This window comes from Apostichopus japonicus, chromosome 11 (genome assembly GCF_037975245.1).
Source record: "Apostichopus japonicus isolate 1M-3 chromosome 11, ASM3797524v1, whole genome shotgun sequence".
Taxonomy (NCBI): domain Eukaryota; kingdom Metazoa; phylum Echinodermata; class Holothuroidea; order Aspidochirotida; family Stichopodidae; genus Apostichopus; species Apostichopus japonicus.
The window spans coordinates 18614664-18633207 of NC_092571.1; the positions used below are offsets into that span (position 1 = coordinate 18614664).

General features: G+C 36.6%; 1 protein-coding gene and 1 long non-coding RNA gene across 7 annotated transcripts in view; one reads left to right on the forward strand and one right to left on the reverse strand.

The window, feature by feature from the left end:
• LOC139975675 (rho guanine nucleotide exchange factor 10-like) overlaps window positions 1-18544 on the reverse strand; it is a 137852-nt gene that overhangs the window by 93276 nt on the left and 26032 nt on the right. For 5 of the 6 annotated variants that reach the window (XM_071983776.1, XM_071983777.1, XM_071983781.1 and 2 more), the window contains exon 3: window positions 8375-8921. In XM_071983776.1, the coding sequence (XP_071839877.1) occupies window positions 8375-8921 (547 nt within the window). The remainder of the gene's footprint in view (window positions 1-8374; window positions 8922-18544) is intronic. The other variant, XM_071983780.1, reaches the window with a different exon arrangement.
• On the forward strand, window positions 14226-17284 carry LOC139975678 (uncharacterized). Its single transcript, XR_011795827.1, has 2 exons — window positions 14226-14539; window positions 15576-17284. It is a non-coding gene; the product is annotated as an uncharacterized lncRNA (long non-coding RNA).

Sequence of the window (18544 nt, forward strand, 5' to 3'; positions counted from 1 at the left end):
CAGTGCCACATAAATAACAAACCCATTACAGGGTGAACAGTGCCACATAACCAACAAACCCCTTACAGGGTGAACAGTGCCACATAAACAACAAAACCATTACAGGGTGAACAGTGCCACATAAACAACAAACCCCTTACAGGGTGAACAGTGCCACATAAACAACATTTAACCATTACAGGGTGAACAGTGCCACATAACCAACAAACCCCTTACAGGGTGAACAGTGCCACATAAACAACAAAACACATTACAGGGTGAACAGTGCCACATAAACAACAAACCCATTACAGGGTGAACAGTGCCACATAAACAGCAAAACCATTACAGGGTGAACAGTGCCACATAAACAACAAACCCATTACAGGGTGAACAGTGCCACATAAACAACATTTAACCATTACAGGGTGAACAGTGCCACATAAACAACAAACCCATTACAGGGTGAACAGTGCCACATAACCAACAAACCCCTTACAGGATGAACAGTGCCACATAAACAACAAAACACATTACAGGGTGAACAGTGCCACATAAACAACAAACCCATTACAGGGTGAACAGTGTCACATAAACAACAAACCCATTTGTTGTATTTGTGCAGATATAAAGCACAAGAAACTGAACTAACCATTAGCTCATAAATTGAATCTTTACTACAGGCAATATTTCTTTAGCCAATAACATATAGTTAATGAATGGCTGTAATCAATAATACACCAGTGAATGTGATGCTTCTCAAAAAATTTCCCACCAATAGGTAGATCTTTTCATGCAACATATTTTTAGATCTAATTTATTATTCATTTCTTCCAATACTCTCACTTCTAAGGTCTTACTCAAGAAACACATATCACTAACATTCCAAATTCAAACCTCAACTGTTCAGAAAGGAAAATGATACAAGTATACTGTATTCCATCTACACTGATTTTTTACCTAATTATGATAATCTGCTGAAATTCCCCCAGACACAACAAAAGCACTAGATATGCACAGTGTACAAGAGGATGGTTCATTACACATCTTGTCAATGTTACCGAAGATAATAAGAAAGAAAGACATGCTTCCATTAAGTCATAATTTATTCCCTACGTAAAAGCTTGGATTCAAACTGCCAGCGCACAGTATCTTGGAAGATCGCTCACGTAAGAAAGCAAGCACTAACGTCACAGCTTGTTATAGTGACTTCCCTGTGTAGTGCAGACTTCGTGATTGTTCTTTACATAGTTCCACCTTCTGGGATGAGAATCAGGTTGCACTGGTAATTACAGGAAATAAACACCAGACAGCACCTAGAGTGTCCTATTAAATTCATGCCTGTCAACACACTGAAACACTTTGCAGAAAACAGTTTCCAAGTTTTTCCTTCAGTTTGTGCAAAATATTTTGAAAAATAGTTAAATGTTGTTCTCATAACCGTCTCTAAGGGAACCATTTTCCAAATTTGATTGTCAAAGAAAAAGTAAAACTGATTTTCAAGCAGTGATAACATAAATCAAAAGCAACTATGACCAAGCCAACAGTTGACAAATCTTTTGGAAATAGAGACAAATTATATAAAGTTTAGTCATTCATTAGCGACACCTTGTTACAATTTGCAGATGTAAATACTAACTGGTGATTATATCAGGAAAGGAAAACGTTTAGTGGTTCTGATGACCAAAGATATTCATGGTGTGGAAAGCCATGTATGTTATTATTCACGAACTTGGGCACACTAAAAATGAAGAGGGATTATCTATTGACTAATGTAGCAACATGTACAGAAAGGTCTATGACATTGTATAAAAACAGATATATGCATGAATATTAATGAGGTCAAATTGTATGATCTCATATTCCATGCATCCATATACATTGTATTATCCAAGTACTGTACATGTATAAAGCTAATTAGGCATACTATTTCAAAGATATCTGATTAAGAATTTTATGTTTACTGATTAATATTCATGATACAGTATGCACACATAAAACAACACGGTTGACTGTATGAAATGTAGTGTGACAAACCTGTATGCCAAGGATGAAACCATGAAATATTTGTTCTAGTCTTGCGTTTAAAATGAATTTCTTGCAATTAGATGAATTTTAATGACATTAAATTGGAGAACATCATGAAAATGTGCCTTTTTTGTACCAACATCACCACATCAGTATGAACTAAATTTTACGTTAAGCCCTGCCTATTTAATATTAAGTTTGCAAGTTTTTAAGATTACTGTTCCAGTTCATTAGCTTACAGGTATTTAGACACTGACAGACCTTTAAATAGTTGAGCTACCTCACAGTAGATGCTCATCTTGTGACAGCTGGCTGTTTCTGAGCTACTAGTAAGCTGACAACCAGATTAGTTACTAGCACTGGTCAGGAGTATTAAAGTGGATTGACTTACCAATCCTCGGTTTACAGATAAATACAGTAGTTGGCACCAGTTTCTACTGACTGGGGTAGTCTTGGTTAAAGACATTTGTAAATATTGTATCGACTTTGCCTTTCATCATTGCTTTGACATTTGTTCTCAAGTGGCGATAATTGCTATAGAGGGCGCTCATCTAGTGAAATGTACCCTCCCGAGTATTTGTTCATTTCAAACATTTATTGGGTAAAATTTCCATGGCGTGGGGCACTTGTCTTTCCTTAGGGGCCACAATATATAACATTCTATCATCTTCATTCTCATTCTTCTCATTCTCATTCTCATTCTTCATCTTCATCCTATCATCTTCTTTAAACCGATCATCTTTCCCTGGACTTACAATAAAATCTTCCTTTCTGCTTTAAATGTGTAAAATTATCATTGACATTACTTGGCAGAGATTGTTTTTTTTCTTCCTTCTTTTCAGAAGTTGCTCCTAGTTCAGTGAATTGAGCTGCTTGGCAAAACGGCTGTCCATAATCCAAGGTTATATTCCACTTCCAAAGGTAAAGTGAGAATTTCTCTTGCCTGGAGACATTGTTCGTTTCCATGGAAACCACACAATAATAAAGCACTTCGTCAAGTGGCTGCTTCAATAGAGACATTTCAGTGACAAAAAAACTTTGCAGAAATTTTAAATTCAATATTTCAGCTTAGGGCAACTTGGATTAAGCAGTTGAACACTTTGTAAACTATACACACTTTCTGCATTTAGCTTTGCAGCGTACACACTAGTATTGTTATTGAATCAGTTGGATCCAACCATAATGCACTATCCAACCCTTGTACACTATCATTAGGAATAAGAATTATCCAACCATAATGCACTATCATAAGAAATCAGTCATATCCAATCATAATGCAATATCATTAGGAATCAAATTTATCCAACCATAATGCATTATCATAAGAAATCAGTCTTATGCAACCATAATGCACAATTATTCAGAGCCAGACTTATCCAACCATAATGCACATTCATAAGGAATCAGTATTATTCCATCACAATGCACTATCATTTAGGAATCAGTATTATCCAACCATCATACACTATCATAAGGAATCAGTATTATCCAACCATAATGCACAATCATTATAAGTAATCAGTCATATCCAATCATAATGCACTATCATTAAGAATCAGACTTATCCAACCATAATGCACAGTTATCATAAGGAATCATTATTATCCAACTATCATAACAATCATAAGTAATCAGTCTAATGCAATCATAATGCACTATCATAAGTACGCAGTCTAATGCAATCATAAAGTTCTATCATTAGGAATTAGTCTTTTCCAACCATAATGCACTATTATTGGAAATTATCCAACCATAATGCACTCTCATTAGGAATTAGTCTTATCCGATCATAATGCACTATCATTAGGAATTAGTCTTTGCAACCATAATGCACTATCATTAGGAATTAGTCTTTTCCAACCATAATGCACTATTATTGGAAATTATCCAACCATAATGCACTTTCATTAAGAATTAGTCTTATCCAATCATGATGCACTTTCATCAGGAATTAGTCTTATCCAATCATAATGCACTATCATTAGGAATTAGTCTTTGCAACCATAATGCACTATCATTAGGAGTAAGCTTAATATATAAGGAGGTCAAGACATTTACTCGTGCATGTGCCCAATTAATACTTTGAAGAACAGTTACTTCATTAGTAAACGAAGGAGATAATTTCATTTTCTCAATCTTTACAAACTGGCCAAATACTTGGCAAAAAGTATATTGTCATGACTGTGAGATTTTAGTAAATATTAGTACCAAAAAAGACCATGGGGATGGGATCCTGTTTGGTCGTGATTACAATAGAATACATAATCAGGTCTTAAAATTATAACAAATATGAAAGTACATGCAATGTGAGTAGGAAAGTGATAAAAGAAGCCACATGTTAAGGTGAATCAATGATAGATTATGACTTGATAGATACTGTAGATTGTAGCAGAGATTTGAACTCCAGAAGGATTGCAAACTCTTCTGTCTGAATGTTGAAAACTTTCAACACTTTCATTTGAAGATGAATCACTGAGAGAAATTGATGAATGAAATTGTATTATAGAAATGTGCTAGGAACCTGCCAATGCCAGCAATAACTGCTGCAGTAGGATGAAATGATGCTCAGGATGTGTTAACAAAGAAACTTCAATGTGAAGTTAATTTCCTTTAGTAAATGTAACAGCTAATGGACAAGTAGATTAGATGATGGAATATATTTGACATAAATATTTTAATTTCCTTAAAAGAAATCTGTTGACAGGGCTGACTATCCAGTGGCCTTATTCAAGCATGATTCAATAAATCTGAGTGTTATTATCATTGTATGGGGATGGGATCCTGTTTGGTCGTGATTACAATAGAATACATAATCAGGTCTTAAAATTATAACAAATATGAAAGTACATGCAATGTGAGTAGGAAAGTGATAAAAGAAGCCACATGTTAAGGTGAATCAATGATAGATAATGACTTGATAGATAGATTGTAGCAGAGATTTGAACTCCAGAAGGATTGCAAACTCTTCTGTCTGAATGTTGAAAACTTTCAACACTTTCATTTGAAGATGAATCACTGAGAGAAATTGATGAATGAGATTGTATTATAGAAATGTGCTAGGAACCTGCCAATGCCAGCAAAAACTGCTGCAGTAGGATGAAATGATGCTCAGGATGTGTTAACAAAGAGACTTCAATGTGAAGTTAATTTCCTTTAGTAAATGTAACAGCTAATGGACAAGTAGATTAGATGATGGAATATATTTGACATAAATATTTTAATTTCCTTAAAAGAAATCTGTTGACAGGGCTGACTATCCAGTGGCCTTATTCAAGCATGATTCAATAAATCTGAGTGTTATTGGTGTAACCCTGGTGTCATGAATGACACAGTGGGTTTGTTGTTTTCACTTGCTAGTAGAAGCAGTTTCTGTCCATAGTGTAGATAGGTTTAATTAAAAAGAGTAAACAGATACTTCCTGCCTCTGCTGAGTATATTGCAGATTAGTGATGGTTATTTTACTTTCACAAAGCTTTTTTGTATGTATCCTTGCTACTTATCTCTTCTGAGATAAACTGAGCCTGCTAGACAATAGCGCTTGTGGTTTATACCTGGGACAATAGTATTTAGAGTCACAGTGTATGGTGGGAAAGGGTTACAAAATAGCCCAGTGCTGGGGAAAGGGAAGGCACATGGTGACATGAATATTTATAGGAACTAATCCATCATGTAATTACTGATTGGTCATCTTATTAGTTGGTCAACGGGATCTTTGCTAGAAGTAACCAATAGGATGAGGGGAAGCCATGTGGCCTAGAGTTGTTGTCACATAGTTCTGGTAACATTGTATCTTGATATAGTTAGAGTTCGATTCTTCACCTGGAGAGAGCAAGACTTCTCTTGCTTGATCTATTGTACTTATAATATTTTTATTAAAGGAAAAAGTGTTGTATAAATAGGGAGTTTTGAAGATGTTCATCATGTAAAGTTATATTCTTAAATTATGATGAGAATGTCATATTAGTATCTTTGTGGCCACTGTTCTGGATCTTGCCGAGATGGTTACCATGGACTTTTCATATTTTACTTAATTGCTGTTCTTGGAGCCCACCTGTACTTTGTATTTACCTAAGGAACCGGATTCTACCCCACCGTGCTGTAGATGTCACTCTAAACTATTTCATTAAATTGTCATACCATTTTGTAAATCGCTGGACTGCAGTATATTACCAAGTCTATTATGGAGCACACTGATGTACACCGGAACCTTAATTCGCGAAAATGAACTTTCCGCGTTGAAGAAAGAAAGCGAGCAGTTCGCGACAGCACCAGTGTAAAACCAGATAAGTTTAAGTATTCTTTTATTGTAACGTTTGTCATGGCCATAGACAATAAGTTTAAGTTTTCTAAGTTCTAAATGTTCAGTGTATAGTACAGTGCACACTGTAACTTTACCATTGTTAACATTGTCTTTACCACCTGTGCTGCATCTTGATGTACAGTGTTCAGTACCACAGTAACCAGTATGTTATGTAACTGCAAGTATGCTTATTTAAGAGTTAATATCTAAGAGTGTGGTCAAGTTGACATATTTTGTAATGTAGATACTTTTTATTGTTTTGTGCCATTGATAGCCTTATAACATCCCCATTTCCCACGACTGGAGGATTGAAAATATAAGTAGTTCATGGTACATTTCTTTGTGTTTGTGTCTCTCATTGTAAACCTGTGTGGAACTGACTCAGCAGTTGTTTTGAATATCAGCATTGAACCATTCGGACATGGAGACAATTTTATCCTGTCTTGAAGCCTAGGCCCACTTGATTCACATATTGCTGACCCATTGTCCTAATTACCTTTACCGAAGGAAAGGAGGGGTTACATTATCATTGTATGTTATTATCTCCTTATTTGGTATCACACATGTATGATAAATACATATCACAAAAGCAATATCAATTTCTCCTATATTATCTTCAAGAGGCTTTTGATTCATGTCCTATAAACATAGAAATGTCATTCTATGTTAATAACCAATTACATAGAAAATACATTTGCTGTTTTTCCCATTCCCATTTTCCTTTTTTTCTTGGAAATCTATAAACCAAAAATTTCTCAAAAGAGAGGAAAGAACTGAAAGTTATAGACAACATAAAACCACAGACTAATAGAGAGGTTTTTTGTAAATTCACCTTGCCTTGGCTTTCTAGAATTTATCATACATGTTTATATTTCATGTACATCCTCTGCTCAGGGAGATTGTTGTTCATCATTGAAGTCACACTAAAGGTATGGACAGCATAAAACCACAGACTAATAGAGAGGTTATTTGTAAATTCACCTTGCCTTGACTTTCTAGAATTTATCATACATGATTTTATTTCATGTACATCCTCTGCTCAGGGAGATTGTTGTTCATCATTGAAGTCACGCTAAAGGTATGGACAGCATAAAACCACAGACTAATAGAGAGGTTATTTGTAAATTCACCTTGCCTTGACTGTCTAGAATTTATTTTATACATGTTTTTATTTCATGTACACCCTCTGCTCAGGGAGATTGTTGTTCAACATTGAAGTCACACTAAAGGTGTGGCCTATGCATAAAGACCCATTACACAATACAGGAGGACCCTAGTTAATCTATTAGAGTAATTAGAAAGAGGACAGCATGAACAGGTACATTGGATATCTTAGCATATCCACGGTACCTGTACTACAGGATGTGTCTGTTTGCTTCCTTGAAGTAGGCTAACAACTATAATAATTACTTCCATGACATCTAAATTATATAGATTTAAATGTTCAGAAATATGAAATTTCTTGATCAGATTGGCTTTCGAATCTTATTCAAATTAGTGAGATGTTGAATGTTGAATGTTTAGTTCCTTGATATGGAAAGAAGCATAGGAGGCAAACTGGATGAGCCGCTGACCACTAGGGGAGGGTGAACCCTGACTGGGAGGGTCTGAATTAAGTTGGAATAGGGCAGGAATGTCCCTCAGCAAATTTATCAACTCACCCCCTGTTGTGATTGCATTCACATTGATTTAAAAATCTGAATGTTCTACGCAAAGATTTAATTCCATTTTGATTTAGGAGCTTGAACAACTGTACAAATGTGTGGCATGCTCAATTACCAATTATATCTGCAACTCTTAGACAAGTTAGTTTTGTGAATAAATTTAACAGAAAAGTATCAAATTCTTAACTAGCTTAGAGCTGAATGAGATGCAGCATCATGTCTCATGGTAACCTTACATTGGCAGGATTATGTATGAGTATGTGTATACAGATGTTTGAGTTTCTCTATTGTTAAATGCAAGCAATTTAAGCAGCATTAGTAAGGAATGTTTTTTTTTCTAGTAGAAGCGCAGATTTTCTTAGTTCAATAAACACCACCTGTGGCTACTTTCTCATTTTCCTACCTGCATATGCAACATTTTGCTCCCATATCGTCTTGTCATTCCTCTCACCTGTCTCGCCAGGTCCTCCATCCGGCCATGTTGGAGTTGGCCTTTGTCTGGCTTCATCTGACTCAGTAGGTGACTGCTCTGCACCGATCGGGGGCACTCTTGACTTTCCCAAGAATGGGGTTCCTACTGCACCTGGTAACCTTGGAGGAAGTTGGACTGGGGGATTACCACCAAGTTGTTTCAACAGAGAAGTCACTTTGGCACCCTTCTTGCCTTCATAGGTGTCATCCCCATTAGCTACACGGTTAAATGGGTTCTCCCTCTTGGGAGCATTAAAGTCTTCACCTCCTGATGAAGAAGAACCGTTTTCTGTTCTGTTAATTTCGACTGTTTCATAAATTGCGCTATCTTCTGGTTCATCTGTGTTCAGGTGGTAATAATCCTTCACCTGAAGGTACTCATTGTTATCATCTTTATTTGAATTACTATTGTTGGCCGGTTCTTCGTAGTCCTGAATCAGGTGGTTACTCCCAGATTTGAGGACAGAGTTTGGTTCCACCTGCAGTAAAAATCAGTGTTGAAACAAAAATGGTCAAACAATAACTTTTATTTTAAGCATTCAATTTTTCAGCTCACCAAAAGCCTTTGAAATTCTTCAAACATTAAGTTTTAATCTGAATAGACCAGTTAACATAAAGTATCTGGCAGTGATATTACACTAGTATTAGTCACAGTAGGTCATACGATAAACGTAATTGGTTTTCGATTGGGACGCAAGCTTTTTTTACAGGACGCAAACTTTTTCAGGGGCTTGCGTCCCTGGGACACAAACTTTTTGTCACTAATAACATTACTGCAGTAGTAAACATGTATTACTACAGTTTGGTGATACACCAGTAGTATACATGTATTACTACAGACTGGTGATACACCAGTAGTATACATGTATTACTACAGCATGGTGATACACCAGTAGTAGTATACATGTATTAATGCAGACTGGTGATACACCAGTAGTATACATGTATTACTACAGCCTGGTGATACACCAGTAGTATACATGTAATACTACAGACTGGTGATACACCAGTAGTATACATGTATTACTACAGCCTGGTGATACACCAGTAGTATACATGTATAACTACAGCCTGATGATACACCAGTAGTGGTATACATGTATTACTACAGACTGGTGACACACCAGTATGTATAACTACAGCCTGGTGATACACCAGTAGTATACATGTATTACTACAGCCTGGTGATACACCAGTAGTATACATGTATTAATGCAGACTGGTGATACACCAGTAGTGGTATACATGTATTACTACAGACTGGTGACACACCAGTATGTATAACTACAGCCTGGTGATACACCAGTAGTATACATGTATTACACAGACTGGTGATACACCAGTAGTATACATGTTTACTACAGCATGGTGATACACCAGTAGTATACATGTATAACTACAGCCTGGTGATACACCAGTAGTATACATGTATTACTACAGCCTGGTGATACACCAGTAGTATACATATTACTACAGCCTGGTGATACACCAGTAGTATACATGTATTACTACAGCCTGGTGATACACCAGTAGTATACATGTATTACTACAGACTGGTGATACACCAGTAGTATACATGTATTACTACAGCCTGGTGATACACCAGTAGTATACATATTACTACAGCCTGGTGATACACCAGTAGTATACATGTATTACTACAGCCTGGTGATACACCAGTAGTATACATGTATTACTACAGACTGGTGATACACCAGTAGTATACATGTATTACACAGCCTGGTGATACACCAGAAGTATACATGTATTACACAGCCTGGTGATACACCAGTAGTATACATGTATTACACAGCCTGGTGATACACCAGAAGTATACATGTATAACTACAGCCTGGTGATACACCAGTAGTATACATGTATTACTACAGACTGGTGATACACCAGTAGTATACATGTATTACACAGCCTGGTGATACACCAGAAGTATACATGTATTACACAGCCTGGTGATACACCAGTAGTATACATGTATTACACAGCCTGGTGATACACCAGAAGTATACATGTATTACACAGCCTGGTGATACACCAGAAGTATACATGTATTACACAGCCTGGTGATACACCAGTAGCATACATGTATTACACAGCCTGGTGATACACCAGTAGTATACATGTATTACTACAGACTGGTGATACACCAGTAGTATACATGTATTACTACAGCCTGGTGATACACCAGTAGTATACATGTAATACTACAGACTGGTGATACACCAGTAGTATACATGTATTACTACAGCCTGGTGATACACCAGTAGTATACATGTATAACTACAGCCTGATGATACACCAGTAGTGGTATACATGTATTACTACAGACTGGTGACACACCAGTATGTATAACTACAGCCTGGTGATACACCAGTAGTATACATGTATTACTACAGCCTGGTGATACACCAGTAGTATACATGTATTAATGCAGACTGGTGATACACCAGTAGTGGTATACATGTATTACTACAGACTGGTGACACACCAGTATGTATAACTACAGCCTGGTGATACACCAGTAGTATACATGTATTACACAGACTGGTGATACACCAGTAGTATACATGTTTACTACAGCATGGTGATACACCAGTAGTATACATGTATAACTACAGCCTGGTGATACACCAGTAGTATACATGTATTACTACAGCCTGGTGATACACCAGTAGTATACATATTACTACAGCCTGGTGATACACCAGTAGTATACATGTATTACTACAGCCTGGTGATACACCAGTAGTATACATGTATTACTACAGACTGGTGATACACCAGTAGTATACATGTATTACTACAGCCTGGTGATACACCAGTAGTATACATATTACTACAGCCTGGTGATACACCAGTAGTATACATGTATTACTACAGCCTGGTGATACACCAGTAGTATACATGTATTACTACAGACTGGTGATACACCAGTAGTATACATGTATTACACAGCCTGGTGATACACCAGAAGTATACATGTATTACACAGCCTGGTGATACACCAGTAGTATACATGTATTACACAGCCTGGTGATACACCAGAAGTATACATGTATAACTACAGCCTGGTGATACACCAGTAGTATACATGTATTACTACAGACTGGTGATACACCAGTAGTATACATGTATTACACAGCCTGGTGATACACCAGAAGTATACATGTATTACACAGCCTGGTGATACACCAGTAGTATACATGTATTACACAGCCTGGTGATACACCAGAAGTATACATGTATTACACAGCCTGGTGATACACCAGAAGTATACATGTATTACACAGCCTGGTGATACACCAGTAGCATACATGTATTACACAGCCTGGTGATACACCAGTAGTATACATGTATTACTACAGACTGGTGATACACCAGTAGTATACATGTATTACTACAGCATGGTGATACACCAGTAGTATACATGTATTACTACAGCATGGTGATACACCAGTAGTATACATGTATTACTACAGACTGGTGATACACCAGTAGTATACATGTATTACACAGACTGGTTGTACACCAGTAGTATACATGTATTACTACAGACTGGTGATACACCAGTAGTATACATGTATTACTACAGCCTGGTGATACACGAGTAGTATACATGTATTACTACAGCCTGGTGATACACCAGTAGTATACATGTATTACACAGCCTGGTGATACACGAGTAGTATACATGTATTACTACAGACTGGTGATACACCAGTAGTATACATGTATTACTACAGCATGGTGATACACCAGTAGTATACATGTATTACTACAGACTGGTGATACACCAGTAGTATACATGTATTACACAGACTGGTTGTACACCAGTAGTATACATGTATTACTACAGACTGGTGATACACCAGTAGTATACATGTATTACACAGACTGGTTGTACACCAGTAGTATACATGTATTACACAGCCTGGTGATACACGAGTAGTATACATGTATTACTACAGACTGGTGATACACCAGTAGTATACATGTATTACTACAGCATGGTGATACACCAGTAGTATACATGTATTACTACAGACTGGTGATACACCAGTAGTATACATGTATTACACAGACTGGTTGTACACCAGTAGTATACATGTATTACTACAGACTGGTGATACACCAGTAGTATACATGTATTACACAGCCTGGTGATACACCAGAAGTATACATGTATTACTACAGCATGGTGATACACCAGTAGTATACATGTATTACTACAGACTGGTGATACACCAGTAGTATACATGTATTACACAGACTGGTTGTACACCAGTAGTATACATGTATTACACAGCCTGGTGATACACCAGAAGTATACATGTATTACTACAGACTGGTGATACACCAGTAGTATACATGTATTACTACAGACTGGTGATACACCAGTAGTATACATGTATTACACAGACTGGTTGTACACCAGTAGTATACATGTATTACTACAGACTGGTGATACACCAGTAGTATACATGTATTACACAGCCTGGTGATACACCAGAAGTATACATGTATTACTACAGCATGGTGATACACCAGTAGTATACATGTATTACTACAGACTGGTGATACACCAGTAGTATACATGTATTACACAGACTGGTTGTACACCAGTAGTATACATGTATTACTACAGACTGGTGATACACCAGTAGTATACATGTATTACACAGCCTGGTGATACACGAGTAGTATACATGTATTACTACAGACTGGTGATACACCAGTAGTATACATGTATTACACAGACTGGTTGTACACCAGTAGTATACATGTATTACTACAGACTGGTGATACACCAGTAGTATACATGTATTACACAGCCTGGTGATACACGAGTAGTATACATGTATTACTACAGACTGGTGATACACCAGTAGTATACATGTATTACACAGCCTGGTGATACACGAGTAGTATACATGTATTACTACAGACTGGTGATACACCAGTAGTATACATGTATTACTACAGACTGGTGATACACCAGTAGTATACATGTATTACTACAGCATGGTGATACACGAGTAGTATACATGTATTACTACAGCATGGTGATACACGAGTAGTATACATGTATTACTACAGCATGGTGATACACGAGTAGTATACATGTATTACTACAGACTGGTGATACACCTGTAGTAGTATACAGTAGTACAAGTAAATATAGACATATCATACTGATATCAAGGAAGACCATCATCAAGGTTCCACTGACTATAAATAATTAAAGTTCTTGCATTTTAAAATTTTAATTTTGATACTGTACAGTGCTTCTATACATTCATTATTATCCAATTGTTGACAGACAACATACATACAGATATGAGAATGTCCACCAGATTATGTCAATTCAGTGTTGAGTGACTTTAATGATTAAGAATGTTCCCTTGAGGTTTTCAGCTATGTACACTCAGTGCATGTTACTAATATATATGTTCCTCACTCATGAAGAAGAGAGTCCCTCCATGGAGAAATTCATTGAATATATTTCCTCAAGTTACAGAGTGTACCTCATTTGTCTTCTCAAACTTTCATCTGTCAAAATATTAAGATGAAGTAACTGCTTAATCAGCCTAAAAGATGTTTGAGGCATCCTCAATACCTCAGTGTGAGTTCCGTATTTAAACAGATTTTTAGCAACGTTCCATTTTCATTTAAAGTGATCAAATACTGTACGGTACACTACCTCAAAATTTGTGAAGGTGTTTCAAAGCCTATTTTGTACCAGTTGGCAAAAGTACAGTGACATCAGCAATACAACTGACAGTCAGAAATCAGACTGCGACTTTTGACCGTTATTTCGCAATCATTAAACACTTCGCAAAAGCGGTGAAATGCATTGTGGGAGCTTAGTCCATCACTACATTTCAGTACACTGCAGCTTGGATATCGTCTGAAAATCCGTTTTAATACATATTCATAGAGCAGCAATCGAATTGCTTGAACCAAAACCTTGAAGAAAAGAAGTTAAATATTCATTAAATATCTGTTTGCGACGATGTCGGACTCACGATGTGGATGAAATTCGGAAATTTCTTCGCCCCGGCTTGAAAAATAAAAACGAAACGTGAGTTAAAACCTTTCATCTTTCGAATTGCACATTTTCCGTTTTCAAGAAGGTACTACCTCCATCGTCCGGTCGATGGTATAAAACAAATTGAACAATGATTTGGGGCTAAATTCGGAGTTGTTCCAGCATTCTGGGTTGAATTAAAGTGACATTTGTAAGGTTCCTCTTGATCACCTGCATCAACGTATCCTATCGTGGTTAATTGCATATGTACATGTGTATGCGCATTACCATAGTGTGTAGCCTAGGGTTATAGTTTTAAGTATTCTACAGTACAGTGTATTCATATTACGGGACCTTGTGTTTATGAATGTTAGACATTGTTTACGAATACAATGTCGTTTCCTTGAATTTTAGGGTAGTGCTAGTACTGTAGTGACCGAGCAGTAGGACCCTACAGTACAACTACACAATACTAGGCCTATGCTGGTAATTTTAAGTTTACTACTGACTTCTTCCACTGGTGGTTGTTAGCAATGGCAATACTGTACCTTCATACCAGCCCAGCTACTAGTAGTATTATAAGTACTAGTACATATAATAGTACTTGAAAATTAAAAAGCTTACATTTAAAAAAGAGGTACTGCCTTGGTCGGCTCTGGTTAGTACTAAGTAGTTTTACCCTTGTGTGATTTAATCCGGTGTACCTAGATACATAGGTTGGTCGAGTCAGTAACTGGTGAACATTGGTTCTGCACTGAATTTTTGTACATTGTTCGCAACACATTTTGGTAGTATCCTTTTGTGTGTGAATTCATATTGCACTTATTTTTTGGGGGGGGGGTTGTGCATGTGCCCATTTCACTTTGTTTCAAAGTTCTTCAACTTGTACTGTTGTATGTCTCTGTCATTTTCAGAGAGAAAATGCATTTGCAAGTTCCACTACAATGTTACGTAATATGGGCTTGTTGCAACTAATCTCTGCCTGTTGCATTTAAAAGCAATGTGAAGTCATTCGTCATGTGACTTTAAATATTGTCTCCTATTATCCAATGTTCTGTTAATATTTATTTTTGTTTTCTTTTATTTTCAGGACTCTTTCTGCATCTGCGGGTTGGATTCTCCTTTGTGGGCAGTTGGGATATAGTACATGCATCGATATTCGAGACAATTGTAGCCTGCAATTATTTCAAGTTGCTTCCTTAATGTGTTTTTTTTTTTACATTATTCACAGTTTCAACAAATATGCATGTGTAAAATAAAAACCCCACCATATTATCTTCATTGTCATACATCATGTGGCAAATATTGATGCAATTGCATGTGGTTGTTTTTGTAGGTCCAGGTTGAAATAATGTTGCGGTGGAATGGAAAGTCAATTGTGCATCTTTTGTTCCTTGCAGAAAGTACACGAACCTAAGCATTCAATAAGGCTCAAGTTGATCTTTGTGTTTATGCATATGTGACACCTACCGTGGATAATTCACTCTGTAGACACAATCTAATGGGTAAAAGTGACCTGTTCTTGTTGTCACAGGGTCAAACCTGACAAATTTCAAATAATGACAAGTCGTGGTACTCATCATGAATACTAATGAGGCCACAATTTCAAAGTTAATGTTTCAAAAATATAGTCCCAGCAATTGGTCTAACTGCATTGAGACATTGTGGTTGTTGGCCGATGACAGGTAAATGATAATATTTGGTATATTGATTATGTATATTAATGAGGGGATGTGGCTTAATACTAAGATTGGGAGGCCCATTAACCCTATACAGTAATATGGCATTTGTTCACCAAGGTATAATAGATATTTTAATTAAAGCTTGTTTCAACAGACTACTAATCAAGTCATTTCCAGTCAAGAGTGTAAAGTAATGTGTTAGTTCACATACAATTTTTTCCAAGTCAGATCAATTTGCTGGTCCTTGCAAAAACGCAAGTGGAGGAATTGTGAAAGTTTTGCTATCGCACAGGTTGTTACACTGTTCTTTCACCCTGAATTTTCTCGTTACGTATTTGCTGACACCTCATAAACATCTTAATGTGCTTGCTAAGAACAGAAGTAAAATGCTTAAGTCAGTTTTTTCAATCTCACTCACATTAACTTACCAAACAATTATTTTGTCATGAGTGTTTGTTCATTGAGCATGAAACATTTCCTTTACTTTGGCCGTACCAAAACAGTTCATTGAAGACATAGTCATCTAATTCTTTCAATTAAAATTTCATTTCACCTTTTAACTTACATTTATGGAAAAGCGTCTTTATACTGTATCTGTTGTGTTGCTTTGAAGTGTTTCGAATGATTTCTAAAGGTAGTTAGTATAGGCCCCAAATTATAGCGGCCCCAAATTATAGCACGCTATAATTGCTCGAAGTTTTCAAAAAGTACTTTCCTTGAGGTCTTTACTCTTCGAATTGTTCTCAGACATTTTGAGGAACAAACAAGGTGACTGAATGTCCCAGTGAGGAAAAATACAAATAGTTTAAGAATTTTGACAAAGGTGACCATACTTGAATATCTAGCATATTTGTGGCAAATACAGCATGGTAACATTATTTTTTATGTGTTTCAAATCAATTTAAAATTGAGGTTTTCTAATGAGCAACTATCAAAAGTATAGTGTGTTCATATATTAGATGAACAACACCTTAGTACAAACTACTAAGTATTGCTTAACCTCTTCTCTAATTATTAACAAGTAATTCTTTTAAGGTTTCTTTTAACATTTTTTTAAGGGGATCAGTCTTTCAGGTAAAAGTAATTTTCCTCCAATAAAAGAGAAATTCCTTTACAATTGGTATTCTATTTGATTCTTTGTTTGTCAAAGGTGTCAGAAATTGGATCTTGTACCTCATACCACATGTCCATAAGACTAATAATATTTACAGCTCCTTAAAGACAAACATGCTATTCTGCTCCTCTGTACCTTTAATTGCAGTCTCTTGCAAGAAAGTGATTACAGTTATGCAGTTGCACATACTTATCCATCACCATGCAAGTTATGCAACAGGCGGATACCTCCTGTGGGTGGGGGGTGGGGTGGGGATTGTTCCTATCAATATACTTTGACTTCACCTCTCATGGGATGCTAAGGAATATGCAGTGCAATGTTACTATGATAAGGCTAAGCACATGCAGAGAAATTAATTCGCGATAGTAACCACACCCCCACTCATTGAATTGCATGCTCAAGGTTTCAGAAAGGGTGTGATGTAATATGCTAAGCACATCACTTGTCTGAGATCACCCACCACCTCCCCCAGCACACACCATCGTTGAAACGTGCAATTGAAACCGAACCAGGTGATTGAGCATCGGCTGCTATGTAGTGCTTATGAATATCGCTACGAACCGTGGAAACGAGTTGAATGTAGAGCTGGATCATATGATGCTAACTTCTATACAAATTCAGTCATCACTGAATTTGTCTAACATCACTCGGTGCCGTGTGGACTGAATTTTGACCGGTTGTTTTCTAGCAACCTGAAATTTTACGAATGTTTTCATTTGTGGTATGGATTTATCCAAGCAAAAACCTATATAAACCTATTACATCTGCTAAAATCGATCGAAGTATGTACACTGGCTTCTGTGTTGTTGCATTCCAGCGCATACGCTGTGTTAAATGTATAGCTGTATATAGGATGCTAACTTGTTAGAATTTCAAAGATGGCGGCCCAACATCACCCGCGAGCATTGGAGACATGTGAAATGAATTGTGATCGGCCGTTTTCAAGCAGACTGTGATAATTGACGGGTGTTTCTGTGTTTCGAATGAAATTATCTAACTGTTTGTGAACATTTGGCGTTTGTTCCGGTATTTTAAGTCTTTTATGAGTCGATTTCATGATCGGTCGCTACGGCTTTTGCAGCCGTGACCTAAATATCACCTGTAATTTAGCGGATTTCCTGTGAGTATTTCTGTTCGAATTTATCGCTAGTGGTAAGTCAGAAACCTTTTTATCTTAGTTTCCAGGTTCAGTAGACATTTGAATGAGGTTTTAATGAAAACAACACATTTATTTTAACATTTATTTCTCGTCTCTCATTGAAC